Source organism: Hippoglossus stenolepis, chromosome 12, assembly GCF_022539355.2.
Source record: "Hippoglossus stenolepis isolate QCI-W04-F060 chromosome 12, HSTE1.2, whole genome shotgun sequence".
NCBI classification, from domain to species: Eukaryota; Metazoa; Chordata; class Actinopteri; order Pleuronectiformes; family Pleuronectidae; genus Hippoglossus; species Hippoglossus stenolepis.
Window position 1 is genome coordinate 24,915,086 of NC_061494.1, and position 24,107 is coordinate 24,939,192.

The 24,107-nt window shown below is 44.1% G+C and overlaps 3 protein-coding genes across 7 annotated transcripts in view; 2 read left to right on the forward strand and 1 right to left on the reverse strand.

Moving 5' to 3' along the window:
* Positions 1–1,309, forward strand: part of yipf3 (Yip1 domain family, member 3) — a 4,020-nt gene extending 2,711 nt beyond the window's left edge. For both annotated transcript variants that reach the window (XM_035173108.1, XM_035173107.1), the window contains exons 6-9: positions 1–68; positions 159–272; positions 350–473; positions 920–1,309. The exon at positions 1–68 is cut by the window's left edge and continues 64 nt beyond it. In XM_035173108.1, the coding sequence (XP_035028999.1) occupies positions 1–68; positions 159–272; positions 350–473; positions 920–1,010 (397 nt within the window). In that variant the 3' untranslated portion in view covers positions 1,011–1,309. The remainder of the gene's footprint in view (positions 69–158; positions 273–349; positions 474–919) is intronic.
* Positions 1,310–2,623: 1,314 nt separating this feature from the next.
* On the forward strand, positions 2,624–4,571 carry dnph1 (2'-deoxynucleoside 5'-phosphate N-hydrolase 1). Its single transcript, XM_035173109.2, has 4 exons — positions 2,624–2,868; positions 3,562–3,633; positions 3,703–3,813; positions 4,369–4,571. Exons 1-4 carry the CDS (start codon positions 2,733–2,735, stop codon positions 4,485–4,487), a joined length of 438 nt encoding a protein of 145 aa, XP_035029000.1. The 5' UTR covers positions 2,624–2,732; the 3' UTR covers positions 4,488–4,571.
* A 3,709-nt stretch (positions 4,572–8,280) lies between these two features.
* On the reverse strand, positions 8,281–23,728 carry tjap1 (tight junction associated protein 1 (peripheral)). Of its 4 annotated transcripts, none has more exons than XM_035173095.2 (11): positions 23,424–23,728; positions 19,943–20,048; positions 16,168–16,342; positions 14,597–14,625; positions 14,341–14,502; positions 13,601–13,667; positions 12,834–12,863; positions 11,489–11,596; positions 10,521–10,619; positions 9,716–10,402; positions 8,281–9,490 (listed from the first exon to the last, which is right to left on the reverse strand). In XM_035173095.2, the coding sequence occupies exons 3-11, from the start codon at positions 16,285–16,287 to the stop codon at positions 8,843–8,845; spliced, it is 1,950 nt and encodes a 649-aa protein (XP_035028986.2). In that variant the 5' UTR covers positions 16,288–16,342; positions 19,943–20,048; positions 23,424–23,728; the 3' UTR covers positions 8,281–8,842. The 4 variants fall into 4 exon arrangements, with proteins under 4 accessions (XP_035028986.2, XP_035028987.2, XP_035028989.2 ...); XM_035173096.2 differs by having other exon boundaries at positions 10,521–10,604; positions 23,424–23,727; XM_035173098.2 differs by lacking the exon at positions 12,834–12,863.
* Between the last annotated feature and the right edge of the window lie 379 nt (positions 23,729–24,107).

Sequence of the window (24,107 nt, forward strand, 5' to 3'; positions counted from 1 at the left end):
CCTTGATCTACTTCCTGGCGTACCTGGTCAACGCTCAGATCACTATGCTCCAGATGCTGTCCCTGCTGGTCAGTACTGGTACTACACACTGTACTGACACTATTAGCACATGATTTACTGTTAACTGACACAACATACTTCCTGTCTGCTGTCGTCAGGGTTACGGTTTGTTTGGTCACTGCGCCGTCCTCTTCATCACCTACAACATTCACTTCCACTTCCTGTTCTACGTCCTGTGGCTGCTGGTTGGAGGACTGTCCACTCTGCGTATGGTAAGGACTACACTTCCCATCAGCCCCGGCTGTCCCTCAACTTTACGCTCACCTGTTTCTGTGCTGCGTCCTCTCAGGTGGCGGCTCTGCTCTCTCGGACCGTCGGTCAGACGCCCCGTCTCCTCCTCTGTGGGACGCTCTCCCTGCTGCACATGCTCTTCCTGCTCTACCTGCACTTCGCCTACCACAAGATCGTAGAAGGTGACAACACACACACACACACACACACACACACACACACACACACAGGTCAGACACACGTCACACACACAGGTCAGACACACGTCACACACACACGTCATACACTCGTCACACACACACACGTCATACACACACACACACACAGGTCAGACACACATCATACACTCGTCACACACACACACACACACACACACACACACGTCATACACACACACAGGTCAGACACACGTCATACACACACACAGGTCAGACACACGTCATACACACACACAGGTCAGACACACGTCATACACTCGTCACACACTCGTCACACACACACACACGTTATACACACACACACACACACAGGTCAGACACACGTCATACACTCGTCACACACACACTCACTCACACACTTTTTACTGTGTGTTTTTGTGTATGAGTGAGACCTCCTGTCGTCATTTCAGGGCTGCTGGTCTCTCTGGAAGGACCCCACCTGGCTCCGATACAGCGGGTGGCCAGAGATGTGCCCGACCTGATTCTCAACGCCACAGGTAGGAGCCTGGGGGCCTCCATGATGGTCCACTGGGGGTCCACTGGGGGTCCACTGGGGGTCCACTGAGGGTCCACTGGGGGTCCACTGAGGGTCCACACACTCACAGACGTGTTTTAAAAGAAGAAAGTTTCTGTGTAAATGATCATATTTTGGATCTGAACATTAGTCAGGGGTGTGTGAGTGGAGCTGGTTCTGCTGGTTCTGCTGGTTCTGCTGGTTCTGTGTTAACCTTTTATTCCGTCTTGTTTGTTGTGTTAATTGTTTCTGTACAAACAGTCAAATAAACTTTATGGGCTTTGAATTTTTGAGAATCATCTTTGATCTGGAAACTTTATTTACAATTACAATCTTTTTAACAAGACATTTAATATGTTATATAATAAAAAATAGAGGTTACTTCTAGATATAATATATAAATGTTATAGATATGTTGTATATGACAGAGTGTGATACATTTGTACTTTAACTTAATTAAACTCAGGTTCAATGTTTTACTATATTTATTAATGATCAGTTTCATTCACGAGTTTTAATAATGACAATGTGTAGAATAACTGAGTAAATATTGAGAAAGTAATGTAACTGCTCTGAGTAACTGGCTGCAGACAATATGGCGGACCGCTGTCCTTTTTTTTTAATGCAACTTTATTTAAAATAACAAAACGATTTTCTTCGGGGCAGAATCTGCTGTGAGTTATGTGGGATAACATTGTGTTCATAAATCATTTTCCTATGAAAGAAAACCTGGAGAGCTTGATGGGAAGTTTAGAAATACAAAACTCCATTCAATAAAAAATCTATCCCACCACATTTATTAAAAACTTTAGAGGGGATGTTATCCCAAAAGCTATCAGAGTTATGCATAAATTGTTGAATTCCATTCATTGTCTTAATTACGTTTAAAGCCCTTTGTTTCACCACATCACATTTTCTGAGATAATGATGCCTGTTTTCAAAATCTGTATTTCCTGGAAAGTGATGTGTTGTCCTCAGCGTGATGTCGGGACTCTGACTTCTGCTCCGTGTTCCTTCAGTGAGCAGCAGTGAGATTTATTCAGGTTTTATCTTTTCAGTTCAGGTTTAATAAGCTGCTGCCTGGGAGACCTTTCCACAAAATACAAAACATATTCAAAAATAATAAAAAGATGGAATTAGGAGGCTAAAGGATAAATGGACATCATTTATTGAATAGACTCAAATTAACAGTAGTAACATGGAATAAATGATGCATTTTATTGGAGATTTCTTAGAATGAACAAAGCTGAGTCTTGTCTGCATCCAGGTCTCTCTTCCAGGTGCCCAGGATGTGTAGACTTTTATTTTGAAAGGTAGGAGCAGGAAGTTTGTTGAAACAAAGGGATGTTATGGACTCTTATTTTGAAACTTAATTTTCTTCTTTGTTTGATTTTATGGATGTAACCAACGTCAAGGTGTATGAGCGCCACCTACTGTTGGTGCCGGAGGTCCTGCAACACCAGAGTCCGGTCTATCAGGTAGCTCCTCCCCTCAGCTGGTTACCGCCTCAACTGTTAACCAATCAGAGTTCAAACTGATAAGGGTTGAGCCAATCACACGTCAGCAGCACCTGCAAGACAAAGCTCAGGGTTATATATTTCCCGCTCTCATTTACAAAGAGCGCGGGAAGCTGCAGCAGGAAGCTGCAGCAGGGAGACGCGGAAAGAAACTTCAGAAACTTCAGAAACTTCAGAAACTTAAGAAACAGGATGAAGATTTATTTCTGTGGAAGTATTCGCGGCGGCAGAGAAGACGTCCATCTTTACCTGAAGATCGTGAAGAATCTGAAGAGCTACGGAACCGTGATGACAGAACACGTGAGCAACACACAGCTCACACACACAGGTCAGAGACACACACACACACACACACACACAGGTCAGAGACACACACAGGTCAGAGACACACACACAGGTCAGAGACACACACACACACAGAAGTCACACACACACACACACACACACACAGGTCAGAGTCACACACACACACACACAGGTCAGAGTCACACAGACACACACACACACACAGGTCAGAATCTCACACACACACACAGGTCAGAGTCACACACACACACACACAGGTCAGAGACACACACACACACACACACACAGGTCAGAGTCACACACACAGGTCAGAGTCACACACACAGGTCAGAGTCACACACACAGGTCAGAGTCACACACACACACAGGTCAGAGACACACAGACACACACACACACACACACACACACAGGTCAGAGTCACACACACACACACAGGTCAGAGTCACACACACACAGGTCAGAGTCACACACACACACGGTCAGAGAACACACACACACACACACACACACACACACAGGTCAGAGTCACACACACAGGTCAGAGACACACACACACACAGGTCAGAGTCACACACACACACAGGTCAGAGTCACACACACACACACACACACACAGGTCAGAATCTCTCTCACACACACACACACAGGTCAGAGTCACACACACACACACAGCTGTGTGTGATGTCACTGAGCTGCTGTGCTGTGATTGGACAGGGGAGGACGGCTCCGCAGCAGGAGACAGGTTCATCCACGACCGAGACGTCGATTGGCTCCGACAGTGCGACGGTGAGGATCATTGATTATTGCTTGTTGGTGTGATGGGCTGCCTGTGACCTCTGACCTCTGTTACCTCAGTGGTGGTGGCGGAGGTCACGCAGCCGTCTCTGGGGGTCGGATATGAACTCGGCCGAGTCGTCAACATGAAGAAAAAAACCTTGTGTCTGTTCAGGCCGTCAACAGGACGCGGTGAGGTCACTTCCTGTTTACTGTCTTTACTATCTTTGTCTGTTAGCATGTTTGAGTTTCCAGCGATAGAATCCATCTTTGTCAGGAAGCTTCCACTCTCCTTTAGCAGAGGAAACAACGGATCATCCTCACAGAGTATCGTGTATACGTAGTATACGTAGTATACGTATCTTGTGTTGTACATAAAGTTGGTTGAAAAAAAATCACTGAATGTAAGTGGAGTCGGATTTTCCCCACATTATGGTTCTTCTTTCCTAACCTCTTTCCTAACTCCTTTCCTCACTCCTTACCGCTTCTCCTTCCCATCTTTTCTTGACCTTGGTCAATGAATCGTCTTTAGGAAAAGAGATTATTTTACGAATGCAGCACTTTATATTCAAACATGTCGTCACACCAACATCTTTTTAACAGATGATGTTACAAGCTAATGTTAAAGTTGTAATGCGAATGCACGCCTGACACCTGGTGACTGAGCTCTCCTCTGATTGGCTCACAGACCTCAGGGTGTACAGGTGAGGTCAGCAGGTGTCACGCTAACTTCCTGTCTCTTTGCAGTTCTGTCGGCCATGATCCGAGGAGCGGACGACGGCGAGAGGTTTGTGGTGAGAGATTACAGCGAGGACGAGGTGGAGAACATTCTAGAGGAGTTCTTCAACACGCTGAAGAGAACCTGAGGAACCTGAAGAACCTGAAGAACCTCTGTTCTGTTCATATTCACTGTGTTCACCACAAAAACATCAATAAAGTTTACTGAATCAGTTGTTGATAAATATGTTCATATTATACATTACAGATGATTAGGATTACAGATTATGTAATATTATATTATAGATTACATATTATAGTTTATTATGCATTTTATATTATATGATTATAGAGTATTGTATATGATTACAGATTATAAATTATAGATTATTACAAGATATTGTATATTACAGATAATTAGATTATTGTTTATACATTAATGTATAGTGGGTTAGGGTTAATTAAGAGTCAGTTAACTAACCTGTTACTGACTCTTAACTAATCACCTGCCCTGACTTCATCACAAAAGCTGTGGTTAAAGGTCATGGGCTGAGGGCCGTGTCCGACAGGAGGATGGAGTCACATGACATCCTGGACAGTGTGCCCCCCCCTCCATGACGAGCTGGACTCACCGAGCCGCACCGCAGGGCGCCACAGGAAGTCATCCTGCCTGAGGCCGTCCAACTACACAACTCCTCCCTCTGAGCGTCTGAGTCAGAAGACTGGACTCATTACAATGCCACCAATATCTGACATATCCATGCTTGCACTAAATACTCAATGTACAGAACGCACATATTGTACATATTTCATTTTAAAATCTTTATACGCTTATATTTCGACTCTTGCATGGAGCTATTGTAACAAACACAATTTCCCCCTGGGATCAATAAGGTATTTCTGATCTGATGATGTTGGGGCTGTGGAGCGTATCCAAGCCTGCACTGGAATTCGAACACACACACGGAGCAAGGTTTAAAATATTTTATTTCTTTTAAAATATACATCAGTTACAAATTGAGAAAATAAAATCTTCAGTAGATTTTTTACAAACTCTTGTTTTTATTTCCGACAGGAAGTGAAACAGACGCTCAGTGAACAGGTGAGTCCAAAGCACCTGAGGGCGGAGTTACAGTAACCTGACGTTACATTAACGACATTCAGCTGTGAAGACAACAAACGCTCCTCAACTAGAACCTGGTTCCTGTTCTGTTTGTTCTTCCATGTCCTGATTCCAGGTGAGTCCACATCCTCAACAGATCACCCAGCGCCCCCTGGTGGCCACTTAGGGGGTCCTCCGCTCTGTTAGCAGCTGCTAACCAGCAATGTTCATCTCTAACAACTGATTAGCCACTAGGCTGGTATTAGCATGTTCGCATTTGTATAAGTCAAATGGCTAGCTAGCGAGCTAACCGTTTGTCCAGCCTGATTTTTCGTCTCAACCATGAGTTCTATTTTACGAAATTTTTCTTGAATAACTTACATTCACTGAAACATTTTAATCTTCTGAACCACGAAAATACTTTCAACGAAAGTCATCCACTTTTGTAGCCAATGAGCTAAAATTAGCATTCTAATATAAGCTAACTGAACATGAACTCTTACAAGTTCACTTTAAGAGCTAAGAGCAGCTAAGAGCTGCTAGCTCATAAGCAATACTGTGCTGGAATCAAATCAACTTAAGAGCAAATAAATCACAATAAAAAGAACTAAAATTATGCTAAGTTTGTTAGCTAACGTTATTATGACCCAAACGTTAAATCACTTTGTTCACGTGGTCACAAAAGATCTGAGAAAAATTCTGATTTTGACAAACTGTTTAAAACGTTAGTTAACGAAGAAGCTCGGGTTTATGACAGACAGACACACACACGGAGACACACGCACACAAACAGAGACACACATACAGAGACACACGTCTGATTTTACAGAGTCAAATGTTTTTAATAATTTAAAGGAGCAAACTACTGTTTTATTTATTTACCACCACTCTCCTGTTCTCAACGTTCTCTGAACCAGTTCAAGTTTGACGTGATGTCGCTGTGACACATTAGTTCTGTGTCCCATCATGCACTTTGTCAGAGCTCTGACAGCATTCATATCCCATCATGCACCAACAGGACTTGTAGTTCTATCATGAAGTGGCAGTCTGTGATTGCCGCTCGTTTTAGGGCTTGTTGTCGAGCCGATGTACGAAGATGATTAATCTCAGATTAACAGGAATAAAAAATAAAGTTTCAAAACAAGTTTTAATACGTTTAATACCAAAAAACGATTGAATCCGATTCGATCAATACTCGATCAGATTACTGAGACGGTCGATACTCAGACTCAGGAAAATCAATCAATCAGTCATTGATCAGCTGAAGCAACGAGCTGACGTCCAATTACGACACAACGTCAGAGGAAAAGTACGGAGGCTTGCTGGTGCCACAGCAACACAATATTTCAAACATAACTGTTTCCTGTGGCTGCTTCACAATAAAAGCCAGTTCACATGTTTTAATGTGAAGGAGCAGCAGATTCTGAAGAGAAACTTTTTAAAATCTTTTCTTGGCACTAACAGGCCCCCGTACCACCACAAAAAAACATCAAATCAATGTGATCAGAAACACGACAAAACAAATCAACGACAAATCAAACAAACATTATTTCCTCACAACTAAAAATCCTAAAATGTTGATGTTACTCTCCAGGTGAGGAGAAGCCCCGCCCCCACAGGTACAGTCAGAGTGTTTGTGTCAGTCAGGGTCAAAGGTCAGAACAGTCAGGTGACTAAATAACACAGCACAACAGGAAGTCAACAAATAGATGACAAAATCAAAGTCTGACACTCTGCAGGCCTGGCATCGTACTCGCAACCTTTCCCAGAGAGAGTGATAGGCACTGAGACTGTGTGTCATTTGTATCTTCAAAAACAAAAGCTCCTGGTCAGGAAACAAGGCAAAGACCTCCGAGAAGGTCTCTCTCTCTCTCTCACTCACACTCACACACACACACACACACACACACACACACACACACACACACACACACACACACACACACACCCTTGTTTGCTGTTCACAAACTTTTGGCCATGTATCGTATATATTGTACGCAGATGACCATTCACAAAAGTACAAAATGTGTCCAATAGTATTTGGACAGCAGAGCAACATTTCCATGAACATGTGATCAAATTAAACTACCTGGCCAAAAGTATGTGGACACGCAGTTTAAAAACAATATAATAATAAAAATGCGTCTGTTTAAATTTTTTGAATATTTTCTTTAGGGCTGTCAACAACAGTGAAACACAGAGTTCCTCTGGTCTCAGCTGCTCAGGGATCAGCTGCTTCAGGATCAGAGCTGCAGCTGGTTTGTACCGAGCTGGAGTTTCTGTGTCCTCCTCCACTCGGCTTCACTGGAACTAATACACACTCATCACTAGTTCTCAGGACCTGATCAGCACAGGAAGTCACTGAATGTTGGTTTGATTCCAGTTTATCAGACTCATTGAAACATCATGAAAATGACTCGTCAACAGTTTCAGTCCAACACGAGACGCTCAGTCAGGACTCAGTGTTAGAATGAGCGACACGCAGACACGATCCGACTCCATCGACTCAGAACCAAACACACGACCGGACGTTCGTCACCTGAATCCTCCCAATAAAACATGAACTGTGAACCTGAACCAGTTCATCTGCATGAACTGAACTGGGAACTCGTTCTTTTTAACCCTAACCCTGTTTCTGCAGATGGGCTCAGATTCAGATTTCACATTCACATTTAATTGTGTAAAGTTTGTTGGATTTAAAAAGAAAAGAAAAAAGTTTTATTCAACCATCCTATATTTGCTAAAAAAGAGCAAAGGCTAAGAAGCCCTGATTGTTTAGGATAAAGGTTCTTTGAGTTTGATTAAAATAAATGTTCTAAATCACATCATCCTATGTTTGCTCAGAGGCAAAGCAAAGAGACAGCCAAGTTTAATTAAGGTGTGTTATGTTTTAGTTTGATTTTACTTTATTTTTCAATCTTAATAACTATCATTTGGACTTGTCAGCAATAAAAAAACTAAAGTTAAGTGTATATATCCACCTTCTGTCGTTTATCTTTCTGTTCCCACAATATACAGAGAAAAATGGGGATTTTTCAGGCATTTAGAAATGGTGATTAATCAGATTAATCACAGCTACCCTGGGATTAATCAGATTAATAGTTGTAATGGTTTGAAAGCCCTAATTTTCTTACATTCTGGTGTAAAAGTGTTGTTGCTATAACTAAATTAGTTTGCTGTCCACATACTTTTGGCTAGTTGGTTGAAAGGTATACAGACATGTGATGACCATGTGTTTAAAAACTGATCAGGCTACATACATGACCAAAAGTATGTGGACAATGTTTCACACGCACACACACCGCAGCATTGCATGGCTATATCCTGGATGACCCTTATGACGGGCAGGTCAGTTGCCATGGAGACAGACATCAGCTTAGGGAGAACAGGGGCGAGCGAGGGTCAGTCCAGCAGTGTGCCTTGCTCCTGGGCTCGAGTCAGGCTGTCTTTGCGGTGCAGGTGGTGGACGCCCATCCTCTTCGGACTCTTCTGTGGCCGGTGCGAGGGGCCGGTGCTGGCAAGGGTGGGGTCGTACTCCAGAACGCGGGGCGAGATGACAGGCAGGTCATGGGGGAGGACGTCTCTCTCCTCGGCCGAGCTCTCCTCCTCCTCTAGCTCTTTCCTGTGGGCATTGACGGGGCTGGACGCCACGGTGACCGCAGTGTCCCCGCTGCCACCGTCATCCTCCAGGTTCATCAGCAGCCTCTCTCCCTCCTCCACCGAGCCGTCCCCCCCATACCGCCCCCTCCTGCCAGGCCGCGGCTCGGTGTCGGTGTCGGTGTCGAGGCTGGAGCCGCGGCTTGGCGTCCAGCTCCTCGCCGATGATCCTTCCTCGCCATCTGAGTATGCCGTCCTGTGGTGGTCAAAGGAGGCCCCACCCCCTCCCGCCTGACTCCTCCTCTGCAGCTCCTTAGCCATCTGACTGCTGAACGACGTACGGTGGACCAGAGAGTTGTCGCACGTCGGCGCCATCTTCTCCACAAACATCCTCTGCCAGTTGGACAGAAGATCCTCCTCCGAGCTGCCAGAGCTCGCCATCACGCTGAGCGCCTGGGGGGGGGGGGATTATTGTTAATTACATTCTGACTGTTAGACATTCGATCAAATGGTCGAATTTTTACATTGGAAATTGTTTGTCTGCAGTTACCATGACAACAAGGACTTACAGGAAGTAAATGAACGTTGAACACGATCAGCTGATCTGGTCCAACAGGTGCATGATGACATCACAGATCAATAAAAACAACAATGAAGGTGGGCGGGGCTTCAGCGTACCTGTGGTGGGCTGCTGAAGGGGCTAGACTGGCTGGATAGAGGCTCGCTGGCGACATCCCGCTGTGAAGGTGGCGTGTGCTGGTTGGCTCCACCCCCCCCAGCCAAGGACGAGGAAGGGGCTGGGCTGCTGGGGGCCAAACGCTCGTCATCGTTTTGGACGAGGCTCAGGGAGATGGCCTGCCTTGTGGCGTAGGTGCAGTTGGGAAGTGGCGAGTTTTTGGGAATCTTTACTTTATCGTCTGAGGTGAACTCGATGACCTTGCGGCCGGGGTACAGGGGGTGGGGGTGTGGCGGCACCGGGTAAGGGTTCAGCTTCTCGAAAGACGGAGCCCCGCCTCCCTCCTCACCCCCCAACTGCCCGTCCAGACTGCTCTGACTGCGACAGGACCCGTTGTGCTGCAACGCTTCCTGAGCAGCGCCGTTGTCCCGGCCCCGTCCCTCGGCCCCAACGGGGCCCGTCATGTCCACATGCACAAAGACGTCCTCAGCAACGGGTCGCCCGCAGCTGCTTGATTGGGCAGAATTCAGGACTAGTGGCTCGGGTTTCTCCAGGACCCGGGCGATGACGGAGGTCGGCACGACGTCGGCGGGCGTCAAACTGAGCGTGTCCGGGTCCTGGGGGCCCGAGGCCCCCCCCGACAGAGTCTTCATGTGTTTGTTCAACATGTCCTGAAGCTCAGAGGGCAGCTGAGGACAGACACACACGGACGGACGGACGGACACACACACACACACACACAATTTGATCAGTTATTGATGACGAGCAGTGACATCGTCATTTCTCTGATGACATCAAGTGACTTACATCAGCGAACTTGTGGTTCCTGAAATGCGACTTGTTGCACTTGAGCAGCTGAACGGCCAAATTACAGTCGTGTCGATATCGCTCCTGAGGAGAGAGACACTGACTACATTACCCATCAGCCTCGGCTCGACACATCGTCTATCAATCAGTCCTGAAGGTTTGGTTTTGATTATTGGTTGTGACACAGTGAAACAACAGCTGGTTCAAACTGCAGAGAAGAAATAAACATATAAACAAGACTTTTACCCCTTTTCCACCAAAGGGAACAGAGTCCTGGTTCAGAGCTGCTTCAACCTTCAAACCTTTTTAGAACCAGTTTGCTTTTCTATCATTACATCTTTATATACGTGACTGTCTACGTCTCAACTGTACAAATGAACCCTTTTTATATTTGAGATTAAATTATATTCATTCATTCATTGAACGCTGGCTCTCTTCTCTCTCACGCTCACACACTGACTCAGCGTCTGTGACTCGCTACAGTTTAAACGTTTGTTTGAAATGGCGCCACAATACCAACACTGATCATCACATAATATATCGATACTTTTCTTACATAAATTAAATCTTTCTTCAGAACTGCACATTCATTCTTTTGTTCGCCCCCTGACTCCACTCGCTCGCTTCCGCTTTCTCTCGTGCTGACAACCACACACACACGAGCAAACTCAGACTGAGTAAAAACATCATATTTTGGTCTTCATGTTCGTGTTTTGCACACAGAGCGGTGAAGTGACATCCGGTTACAAGTGATCACAACAAAGCTGTGGTTGGTCTTGTTGGTCACGATAACTCCGCCCCCAGCCTCTGATGTAGGCGGTTCTTACTTCTTGACCAGTAAGGCTCTGACCTGACCCTGGAACCGCCTTGGTGGAAAAGGCCCCTTTGAGACGGGAATGCTATACTCAATGCTAAATCTAAATCAAAATAAGGAATCAAATAAAAAGTGTTAATGAAGTGAGTCTCACGTTGAGCTCCTCCAGTCGGTCGATTGTGTTCTTGGCGTCCAGCAGTTTGTTGGTGAGCTCCACAATCTCCTGGTCCATCGTCTTTTTGTCCCTCTCCACCTTCCGCAGCTGTGAAGAGAGGGGCAGAGACATTACATTAGTGCATCGGCTGTCAATCACAGCAGACAACCAATCAAGAGGGTGAAGTGAGGGAAGGCGGGCCTTTAGCAGAAAGACGACATTCAGATGATGTGGGAATTAAAAAAAATGAACTGGTTAGAATCCACGTCGACACCATTTTTGAAGTTTCTTTTGTTTCACAAGTTGTATATTTTATTTAAACTTAAAACGTGGACTTCACCATCTAAATAACTTTAAATATCATTATTATCATTAGACTTTATATCGTATATAACATTTAAGTTATTATTGTTATTATATACATATCTATGGCATTAGATTTTATATTATATATAACATTAGGCATTATATATAACAATCAAGTACAATCTGTAAATTATTTGAAGATTTTCGACGAAAAACCAACGAGATGAGACAGAAGCCGTTTGAATATCAAGTCGATGTTTTTTCATTTAAAAAAATTTGAAAATGTTTGTAATATAAGACCATAAAGATATATAAAGATATAAGAGAGAGTAGACAGAAATATAGCTGCAAGTGGAAATGAGCGGGTTCCAGCCTTAATGCTCACTAGGAGGAAGCAGCTCAATATCATTAGGAGGATTTATATTTAAATATATCTAATATATGCTTTATACTGAATTTGGTGTTGATTGACGAATTAGGAAAAAATCCATCATGGTGGACTGTTATGGTCTTATTATTTTTTTGGTAGAGCACCATTGGCTGGACTTGTGTGTGAAATTTTATGTCAATTGGACTTATAATGTGAGGGGCGTGGCCTGTGTTGTTTTTTTGCAATGCTTGATTACAGCGCCACCATGTGGCCAACTGAGGTCATGCTTCAGAGAAAGTTAATGCACATTAAGTTATTGGTAAGTTTCGTGTTTCTAGCTCATTCCAGCCCACGGGAATTTGAGCCGAGGCGGCAGTCACCAAATAAAAATAATAACAAACCAGAGCAAAACCATAGGGTTCTGGCCCTTCGGCAATTACATAAAAAATATTTTGGGGAATAATTTAGAAATATATAGAGAATAATGTGACTGATGGAAGCACCACATCTTTCCTTCATTGGTACAAACTGTACGTTTTTTATAAGATATTAAAATATTATTGGAGCATTAACGGTCACATGACGTCAGTTTGTTTCCTGACTTCATGTTCAAACTTGTTCAGACTGAAAAAATAAAAGTCAGGATGAAGATGATGAATGAAACCCAACTGCATGAACCCATGTCTGACTGATGGCAGCCTGATGAAGGTGAAAAAGATGATGAAGATGAGTCAGTCCATCACAGAGCAGCGTGAGAAAAGAAGAGAAGATGAAAAACGACATCAGACAAACAGGAAGTGGATGTAAAGGTTTGATGTCAGGTGTTTGACAGAAAAGTTGTTTATAACATCAGTTATGAAATATCGTATATATTTAATAACAAATGTTTCATTAAGTTAGTTTTAATATAATTATTTTTACTTTTAAAAGCTTTTCATTATTTGAATTATCTGAATAAGGAAGTTAAAAAGTAATTAGATTTGACTTTATTTTATCTCACTGATTACAGTGACCTCTAACCTCCTGCTTTGTTTCCCATGGCAACCGCCCCCTGATAAGTCAAATCAATTTTTACACAGCTAATCAATACACAGCTTCACAGTGTGTTCATGTAGTTATTGATCTGTGATTGGCTGATAGTGACTAATTAGAACCACACACACACAAATACAAACAACCACAACCATACACCCAAGTAAATTTGAGACCCACTCAGGAGGTTGTGGACCAATCAGGAGGTTCATTACTGTCTAAATACTAATATGAATAAATATCTTATAACCATGAGTAAACATCAACAGTACTATGAATATCAATGTAAAAACATTAATGTTATCATGAATAAATCCAGAGAATCAAACAGACACACACTGGTTTGACTCTTTACTGAAAATCACAGTTGATCAGATCAAAGGTCACATGAAGAAGGGAACTACCAGAGCGTGAAGCTTCTCCTCCAGGTCCTGATTGGTTCTCTGAGACGCTGTGTAGCTGTTCTGGAGTCTGCACTCAGAGAGAGATAGAGAAATGTGTTATCACATCTGCAAACTCGCTTCTTTTTCTGTCAGTGAACGCATCACTGTTCACCGAGTCTGTACGACTGTCAATGAACGCATCACTGTTCGGACTGAAAGTCTCCTCATCAGCCTCGAACATCTAGTTATTATACCCTATATGGACAAAGGTAGTCCATTCTAGTTCAGTGATGGGGTTGAGCTCAGGGCTCTGTGGGGCCAGTCCAGCTCTTCCACACCAAACTCACCCAGCCGAGCCTTTATGAACCTGAGCAGAGTCCTGGAACACTTCCACAAACTGTTCCACAAAGTTGGAAGCTCAGAATTGCCCAAAATGTCCTGGTCAGCTGAAGCAATAAGATTTAACTTCACTGGAACTCAGGGTCCAACCAATGGGACTGAATCAAACACCTGAATTCAATGATTAAGAGGTGTGTCCCAATACTTTTGTCCATAAAGTGTATATCGTCCACCTGCCCCTTACTCTGAATTCACCCCTCAGTCGAGGCACTATACAAATAAAATTGAACTGAGCCTGTACAACTGTCAGTGAACAAATGAGGTGGTGACTTCCTGTGAAACGGCCAATGACAGATCAGCTCCACTCTCTCGCTTCTTTTATCTGCCAATCAGACCACTTGTCACTACTAGAATCTTCTCACCTGCGGAACTTGTCCCTCATCTTATCCAAGTCGTCTCTGGTCCGGCTTAGCTCCGCCTCCATGTAATGACGGTTGCCATCAAACTCCGCCTCCATGGCCTCCATCTTGTGGGTGGAGAGAGAAAGGCGGTGCCGCAGGTCCTCATTCTGCTGTTGGAGGATTCTGGGTAATGGGAGGAGGGGGTGAGGGGGCCGATGATTGATGAATCGGTAGATTATTGATTTGACTGTGATATGTTGTATGTAATGAGACTGACCTGATCCTGTCAGCATCTGTTAACGCCTCCTGAAACACAACAACATCAGTTATATTCACTAACGGCAAATAATCCATTATCAAACTGAAGTTTCACTGTTCACTGAATTTATACCGATAACATTATTGATTATTGGCTCAGAATCACATGACCAACATGTGACACTGGCGGGAGGTCAATAAACAACGTCATGGAGACGACAGGATGTTTCCTGTCTCATTGATCTGTGTCGATGTTCAGTTCCCAGCATGCAGCAGGGCTTCACTGAGCAGAAACATCAATAACTCTCTCTCTCTCTCTCTCTCTCTCTCTCTCTCTCTCTCTCTCTCTCTCTCTCTCTCTCTCTCTCTCTCTCTCTCTCTCTCTCTCTCTCTCTCTCTCTCTCTCTCTCTCTCTCTCTCTCTCAGGAGATGAATATGAAGGAGGGTGAGGAGGTGAGGACGTACCTTGATGCGGGACAGCAGTGACAGATTAGAGAAAGGATGTTTGTTTTCCTGAACTTTCATTTTTATCCCTCTATTCACGCCCAACACTTCTTCCTTAGGCCCCGCCTCCTCTGGGATGTCACATTGCTGCTGTGGGGTCTCCTGCCGTGCCCCCTCCCCCTGCAGGGGCTGGTACCAGCTACTGGGATGCTGCACTGCCGCCACCCAGTCGTCCCAGCGCCTCATGCGGTCAGCGGAGGAACCCTCCATCCGCTGTTTCCTGTGGGCAGGGCGGCGGCTTTGATGTCTGCGCTGAGGAGCGGGGCTAACTGGCTCTATGGAGGGGGACTTACCCAACAGGGTGAGGTGGGCGGGGCTTAGGACTCGACAGGTGATTTCATCCAGAAAGTTGGAGAACCGAACTTTTTCTTCCAAAACCTGCTTCTTCCAGTTCCAGTTGGTCATAGATGGCAAGGGCGGGGCCGAGGACCGCCGTGGGGCTGACACGCGCTGTGCCGCACGGTCCAGTGAGCGCGTTGGCGGGTGGCGGACAGCGCTGCCCTGCACATGACTATCATCCAGCAGCTCCACTGACTTTGATTTCCTGATGATATCGTAGGTGTGTTCCACGTCCAGAGAGGTCGGCTGCTTCAAGATGCCCTTCGGAGGGACGAAAGTCTGTCTCTGGATTCGACAGTGATGCTCTCTTCTGGCGCCACTGGTGGGGGTGTGTTTCCAGGCAGGGCTTCGATGTGCTGGCAAACTCTGGTTGCCGATGACTGCGAAGAGACTTGCTGCATGGTGACGACTGGAGGTTTGGCACAGGCCCGACATGTTAAGAGGACTCTGGCGAGGACTTGACATGCTGTGAGGACTTGTTGGATGCCGCTCAGATGCCGTAACGCCCATCGCTGTGCTTCGGATCCTGTTGGGGCGGCAGGTGTGGCTTCTGAAGAGCGATGGTGAGGGTATGCAGAGCTCAAGACTGGACAAACTAGAGACTTCTGGCTCGCTGTCCGAGAACGGGAGCGGTGACGTTTGGACAGCATGCAGTGGCCCAGCGCTTCGTGGCCGTTTAGCAGTAGCAGTAAAGTGGGTAAGGTGCTGAAAAGGGGGTGGGGGTGTGTTTATAGCGTGTAGGTTTACCTGATTGATGTCGGGCTGCGGCACAGGTGGGGGTGGAGCGACGGGCATGGTATGGCGGGTCTCGCGGTGCTGTGGTGGAGCCTTACGATACGGCTTCCTGGCAGGGGCTGCGCTCGTCATCCTGGATCCTGGATCCTGCTTCTTAGTTTCTTTACTTCCTGTTGATTTGTCAGTCCTGTCAGGAGAAGAAGAGATGAGGTAGAAACGCAGACTCCGCCAATCAACCGCCGACAGCCTGCCAATCACTCTTGAACCGCCTGCCAATCACTCTTGAACCGCCTGCCAATCACCCACTAACCGCCTGCCAACCGCTCGCAACCAGACCTCATCCTCAACTGACTCTGACACGACCGTCACTCTCTCTCTCTGCAGATCAATGCTCGGTCACCCCTCATCAGCATCAACCAGGCCTCAGGCATGTGTGTGCGATGGAGTGCAAATGTGTGTTTGTGAGGATCAAGCTGGAGATTCACCTGCACTGTGAGGACATCCCTGCAACGCTGGTAAAAAGTCAGTCATCACACACACACAAAACATCCCCAAAGTACATCAATACTATAATGTGTGTGTCAGTGTGTGTGTGTGTTTGTCTTTCTATAGTTATGAGGCATATTTTGGTTCTAGATCATCATTGTGAGGATATTTTGTCTGGTCCTCACAAAGTCCAAGGGTTGTTTGAGGGTTAAGACTTGATTTTAGGGCTAGAATAAGACTTAAGTTAAGGTTAGGGTTAGGGGCTAGGGAATGCAGTATGTCAATGAGTGTCCTCACAACTATAGAAAGGAAAGAAACTATAGAAAGTGTGTGTGTGTGTGTCTGGCTGTCTGTCTGTGTGTGTCCTCAGGCATCTCATTGATCTCAGTGTGTTTCCAGAACAGGAAGTACAGCTGCATTGATCTGAATGATGCTAACATTAGCCTGTTAATGACAGAACACAGTGTTAGCAGCTAACGTGCTACATGTCAGAGGAGCTGTGAGGAGGAGGAGACGTTGAGATGCCGCGTCACGTCCAAAAGACCCAATAAGAGACACTCGCTTGGGGCTCAACGGGAAGGATATTAAAGTGTGTCCCTGTGTCCATTGGGTGGCGCTGGAGAATGCTTGCCAATTATGTCTGCATGATATTAGTAAAACATGCGATAACTTTGTTAAATATCGCGATGACGATATGAGGATAAATAAACATAAACAAGTCTTTCTGCTTTGGGCTCACAGCTCCACCAAGTCAGGGGCCGATACCAGGGACACGTGCACAGCTTAATAGAATTATAACTACGAGTCTATAGAATTATAACTATGAGTCTATATCAATCAAATTTTTTTATTCTTGAAGCCCATATTTACAAATCACAATTTGTCTCATAGTGCTTTAACAAGGTGTTATTTATATTTATACCGACCCCCAGAAGTCTGGATTATTTGAACAGAATAATGAAGTCTGTGTCTTTGCTTCTGCATCTGTTTGTTGTACTTAATATTTATTATTTGATTAACTTTTTGGCATCTTATTTTGAAAGGTGCTTTATAAATAAACTTCCTCCAGATTCATATTTTCTTACTTCATTCATGCTGATGGATTTTAATGTTTACTATTGTGATTTTTTTAAATTAAACACTGTTTTAAAACACAACTTTGTGCGTCTGTTTATACATAAACTTTGTATGTCTATGTTTTTATATAAATGTTGTCAGCTTGTTGGTTTTGCTTCCCGTTAAATGATATTATTGATTTATTTAACAAAGAAAAACCTAAGACTGAGCTGCTGATTATTTCATCAGCGATGACCAGCTGAAGATCATTGTTCATTATTCAGCCCTGAGGTTGGATGTTGGTTAGTGAAATGCAAGTTGGGAGTCGTAGTCGACTTCTTCAAATTTTATGTCGTCAAGGTTAGTGACACAAACACCGAACATGAGAAACATGAAGCTCAGCGAAACATACATTTCAAACATCCTCACACGTCAAAGACGACACAGAGGAACAAACTGTCTCCTTCTCACACATCTGTCGGAAACACGCTTCACATGGTTACATGTCTTTTAACCTCCAGTGAATCTTTCCATGAAATATGACGAAATTATTAGAAGTTGATAATTGAGAGAAGCAGGTCGGTAAAATAATAACTATAATAATTGTTATCATAATAGATATTATGACGACTAGAATAATAATTACAATAATAGTTATAATATAAATATAATAATAACTATATGTGACGACCCCCTCCAGCCTCACCTGGACACTAGGTGTCCTTTAGCTTTATTCCTCTGAGCTGTAGGTGGAGGTGACGCCCTCGCTTAATTCACGCCTCGCCCTCTGTGCGGGGAGGTTGACTCTCCCCGACTCCCAACAGCAGCATGACTTTTCTTTTGTTTGCTTTCCACATACACACTTCACTCAGCCATACATGTTTTACATGACTGACCTACACAAAGATACACGTTCTATTGCAAGCAAAGAACATGCATTTTGTTTTAAACCAGACCATGAAAATTTCATGCAAATGGAATAATTGCGACAGGAGATGTACTTCCTGTTAACAGTAGGTGGGCACTAATAAAAAGTATGAAAACATGTTATTTATTGTTGCTAGTGGGTGGAGCTATAACTTTAAGTGAATATTGACATGTTCAGTATCAGGCTCTTATCAAACATGTAACATTTGAGCATTTCATTTGTAAATCGCAAAGCAATGAAATTCACCAAAACGCAACAGAGAAACCGATTGATTAAAAATCATGAATTTTAGATAGAATGATCATCAAGGTCTTAAGAATTTGAGGTGGATGTGATCAACCTGATAAAATAAAATAAAAATGAAACATGTCCAACTGAATATTGGCATTAAGATGTCTTTAGAACAGAACATGTGAAATTTATGAAGGATTCAATCATTTTAATGCGAGTTAGAGCAAATAATTGTTTTAATGGCTAAACGTTGAAATTTGCCATGACAAACCGTTTTTGACATTTTCTCTTTTCTTTTTCGGTTCCCTCTCTTTGTGTCCTCTTTTGGTCTTTTGTTATTTCACCATGATTCAGTTTTCTATTATTTAAATGTCGTCACTTCTTTCCTACATTTTTGTTCTCCTCCTCCTTCCTTTCCTCTTTCTGTCCTTTCTCACCACATTCTTTCAACATTCTCCTTTTTTCTGTCATTTCTTTCTTCATGTCTTATTTCCTTCTTCATTCCATCCTGTCCTCCACCCATCCCCTGCTTCTCTCAGTCTGAACTCCACACTTTGTGTTTCAGTCGGTCTAGTCGTGTCGGAGGTTTGTCGTGTTGTCTCATTGGTCTGTCAGGTGGTTTTTCAGGATGTGACATCATGACTTCAGTGTTTTTACGTAAACTGCGAAGTCTGATTCATCCACAAAACAAAACACCTGAAACACACACAAGCCGCAGCTGTGCAAACATGGCTGTGATTCATGGAATAAAGTCACTGAGGAAACATGTGTTCTGTGGAAATTTAAAGACACATCAACCCAGTCACGCATTAATCAGTTGCCATGGTTACAGGGCGGTCGTTAGGGGTTAATACACATGCAGCCCCCTGAAAATTAAACAGATAAACCAGAGAAGAAGGGAGGAGGATCACCTGTCGTTTCTTCAGGTGTCTCAACTCTCAATAACTAAAAGCTATTAAAACTGCTGAGGTCAGAGTTCAAACAGGAAGAGAACACGACATCATCTCCACAGTGATGTTTTTACAAACAGACAGAAAAGATCCAAGGCCACTGAGTCAATGAATGAAAGAATGAATAGATGCTCACCTTGTACATCAGTACACTATGCTCTCCATCCTCTCTGCTGTGCCCTCTCACATTCAGTCCATTTCCTCCTCCTCTTTCTCCCGTGGGCATGTGAACCTCAGACCACCTGAAACACAAGATGGAGGGATGGAAAAACACGAGTCAATACCAGCTGCCAGTCAGACAGAAAACAGAGACGTGACGAGAAAGAAAATACAGACTGAAAGTCAAAACGGGCTGAGATACCTACGATTACAGGCTAAAACATAATAAATGTTAAAAGCTAAAAATGCAATGTTTACTTGAAGTGTACATGAGTTTACAGGAAGCGCACGTGTTTACAGGAAGTCTACAGGCAATTACAGGAAGTGTACACGTGTTTACAGGAAGTGAACACGCGTTTACAGGAAGTGCACACGCGTTTACAGGAAGTGCACGTGTTTACAGGAAGTGTACATGCGTTTACAGGAAGTGCACATGTGTTTACAGGAAGTGTACATGTGTTTACAGGAAGTGTACATGCGTTTACAGGAAGTGTACATGCGTTTACAGGAAGTGTACATGCGTATACAAGTACATGCGTTTACAGGAAGTGTACATGCGTTTACAGGAAGTGTACATGCGTTTACAGGAAGTGCACATGCGTTTACAGGAAGTGCACATGCGTTTACAGGAAGTGTACATGCGTTTACAGGAAGTGTACATGCGTTTACAGGAAGTGTACATGCGTTTACAGGAAGTGTACATGTGTTTACAGGAAGTGTACATGCGTTTACAGGAAGTGCACATGCGTTTACAGGAAGTGTACATGCGTTTGTATGCTGGGAAATCCACCGGCTGGAGAGAAAGACTCCAGAACGGGACCACACACACACCTGACCCATCAGCAGATCAGATACTGATCATTGATCAGTTCAGCTGCTGCTCTGAATCACAGTGTTATTGTGCTGTTGTGTTGCTTGTTTTGTTTTCTCACACAAACAGCCTCACATCACAAATGATCTGCACCGATCGATCGACAACATCATTGATGATCAGGTGAACATTCGTCTCAACGTCCATCCTCACTCAGCTCAACGTTCTCATGTTGTCGCCGTGACGGAGACACGGAGGCCTGAGCTTCGTCAGTCACCATGGAAACAAGGGCCTCTCCACTGTCATCCAACTTTTAAACAGTTGTATGTTTTGTGATGAACAAGCTTTACTGAAATAAATCCCAGTCTCTTATACTGTCCAATCATGAAGCTCCACACACACACACAACCTAACAATGACTGTAGCTGTGTCATAATTCAGGGCAACAGAGGCTCCACCTGAGCTCTGTACTACGAAGCAGGATTTGTGTTTAACAGGGTAACTTCAGGTTTAAAGAGTTTTCATTCCACGAAGCTCGTTCACTTAAAATCAACATTGTAACTTATGCTGAGCAGCTAACCTGCTCCAGGTTAAGTTGGAGATAAGAGATCAAACAGCATAAAAGCTCCATCCACTGACCAATCCCTTCCTTTGAACCATGACATCATGTTCTTAGAGGATCTGTGGAGCTGGTGTGGATCGTTAGAGTCTCTGAGGAGAACCAGGGTCTTCAGAGACCCACAAGATTCTTTGAGCTCCTCTGATGCAGTGTTGTGCCAGTTCACACTTAAAACAAACTAGTTCACGTTCATTTGTTCTGATTTTTATTGGGATGATTTCAGTGACAAACTTACGGTCATGTGTTTAGTTATTAATCGATGGTGTCGGATCTTGTCTGCGTGTCGCTCCGCTCACTTTAACACTGAGTCCTGACGTCACGTCTCGTGTTGTACTGAGCACAACATGTTGACCAGTCATTTTTCATGATGTCAGAGAGAGCAGTGAGGAGGAGGACACAGAAACTCCACCTGGGTACAAACCACTGTTTCCACTGTTAACCCTAACCCCGCCACACTGATACAGTAAAGACTAAAGATGCAGCTCACAAGTCTAAACTGAATGAAGTCAAATCAATGTGGAGATCACTGACCACTGTTATAAACTGACTGTTGGAGTCTTTATTTTGCAAATGACACTTGTCAATCAATCAATCAATCAATCAAATTTTATTTGTATAGCCCATATTCACAAATCACAATTTGTCTCATAGGGCTTTAACATGGTGTGACACCCTCTGCCCTTAACCCTCAACAAGAGTCAGGAAAAACTACTAAAAAACCCTTTTAACAGGTAAAGAAGGTAGAAACCTCAGAGACACATGTGAGGATCCGTCTCCCAGGATGGACACAAGTGAACAGATGTCACGTGTAAAGGAGAACATCAAGATAAAGGTTTTAGCAGCATTGATTAGGGTAAACATTTTGAAGCATAACTGAAGGTCAGTGAATTGGTGGATTAATGTCATTAATGGTCGAGTATCTGAGGAGAAATACTATGTATCGAGCAGTCCTGCTGCAATCATAGTCATGATCCGATCATCATGACTATCATGACTTGTAATAACAGTCACAGTCTCAAATACTGATTAAAGCACAAACCATGAGGCTAGTGAAGATGCACAGCTCTAGTCACAGTGATGAAAAATAAATCATGTATAGAAATAAAATTCTTTGATGCAACGATAATTGTTTCATAAACAAATCACAGACCTCTGAATCGGATTGAATCGAATCCTGAGATGCCGAGAGATTCTCACCCCTAGTTTACACCACAGGGATGTTGTGGAAGCAGTTTTACACACGTTTTCTTTAAGGTTTTAAATGTTCACACACTTTAACGACACAGCCTCACTTGTCGATTCACTGAGGAGAGCGAGAGATAGAGCGCAACGGACAACTGATCAATAACTGACGGATCAATAACTAGCGGATCAATGACTAACTGATCAATGACTGACCAATAACTAACTGGTCAATAACTGACAGATCAATAACTAGCTGATCAATGACTGACCAATAACTAACTGATCAATGACTAACTGGTCAATAACTGACGGATCAATAACTAGCGGATCAATAACTAGCTGATCAATAACTGACGGATCAATAACTAGCTGATCAATGACTGACCAATAACTAACTGATCAATGACTAACTGGTCAATAACTGACGGATCAATAACTAGCGGATCAATAACTGACGGATCAATAACTAGCGGATCAATAACTAGCTGATCAATAACTGACGGATCAATAACTAGCTAATCAATAACTGACTGACCAATAACTAGCTGATCAATAACTGACTGACCAATAACTAACTGATCAATGACTGACGGATCAATATGTTTGTGTATTCAATGCAAGTGAGCTCTCTCCCTCAGGCTGCTGCCCTCAGTAATGTCTGACAGGCACACAGGCACACAGGCACAAGCACACACACACACACACACACACACACACACACACACACACACACACACACACACACACACACACACACACACACACACACACACACACACACACACACACACACACACACACACAGGGTGTGACGGTGGCCCAGTTCACCGAACAACAGCTCACCTGCAGTTAGCTCGGCTCGGCTAATCTCCACCAGCACCCGGAGACGACAGGAAAGTTTACCCGGAGCTCCGGCGGCAGGGAGGGAGGAGGCCGGGCAGCAGCGATCACATCCGGTCGCAGATGATCCGAGGGACGAGGCGACGGGAGCGGGCGGCAGCCGGAGAAGCGGCGGCCGGACACGCTGCGGTTTGCGGGATGAGAAGCGCTCAGAACCGGGAGGAGAAAGTTGATCTGCGGCTCCGCTCAGCTGTCGCCATCTTCACCCGCGGGGCATGACGGGTAATCCTCAGGAACGTCCTGCGTGCTGACGTCACACACCTTCCTCTCAGGAGTCAGGTGGAAACATGGCGGAAAACATCCGTATATATATATGACTACATATTTATATATGATTAAAATCAAATATAAAACATAACGGAACAACATTATCAACGGTAGTGGTCAGTAGGTGGCGTCACTATGTCCTTAGTTCAGGATTTTTTATCCAGAATTTTTACTTTGTATTTATAAAACTCTTAAAACGTATTATTTATTATTAATAAAATAATTATTTTTCTTTTGATGTCGTTCAGATCCTAAACCAACCCAGACTCAACCGTCATGTGTCCATCGACCTTCTGTGGTCAACATCTCAGTCCTGAAGACCACTACGACCTATCAGGGGTCCTGACCCATCAGGACCCA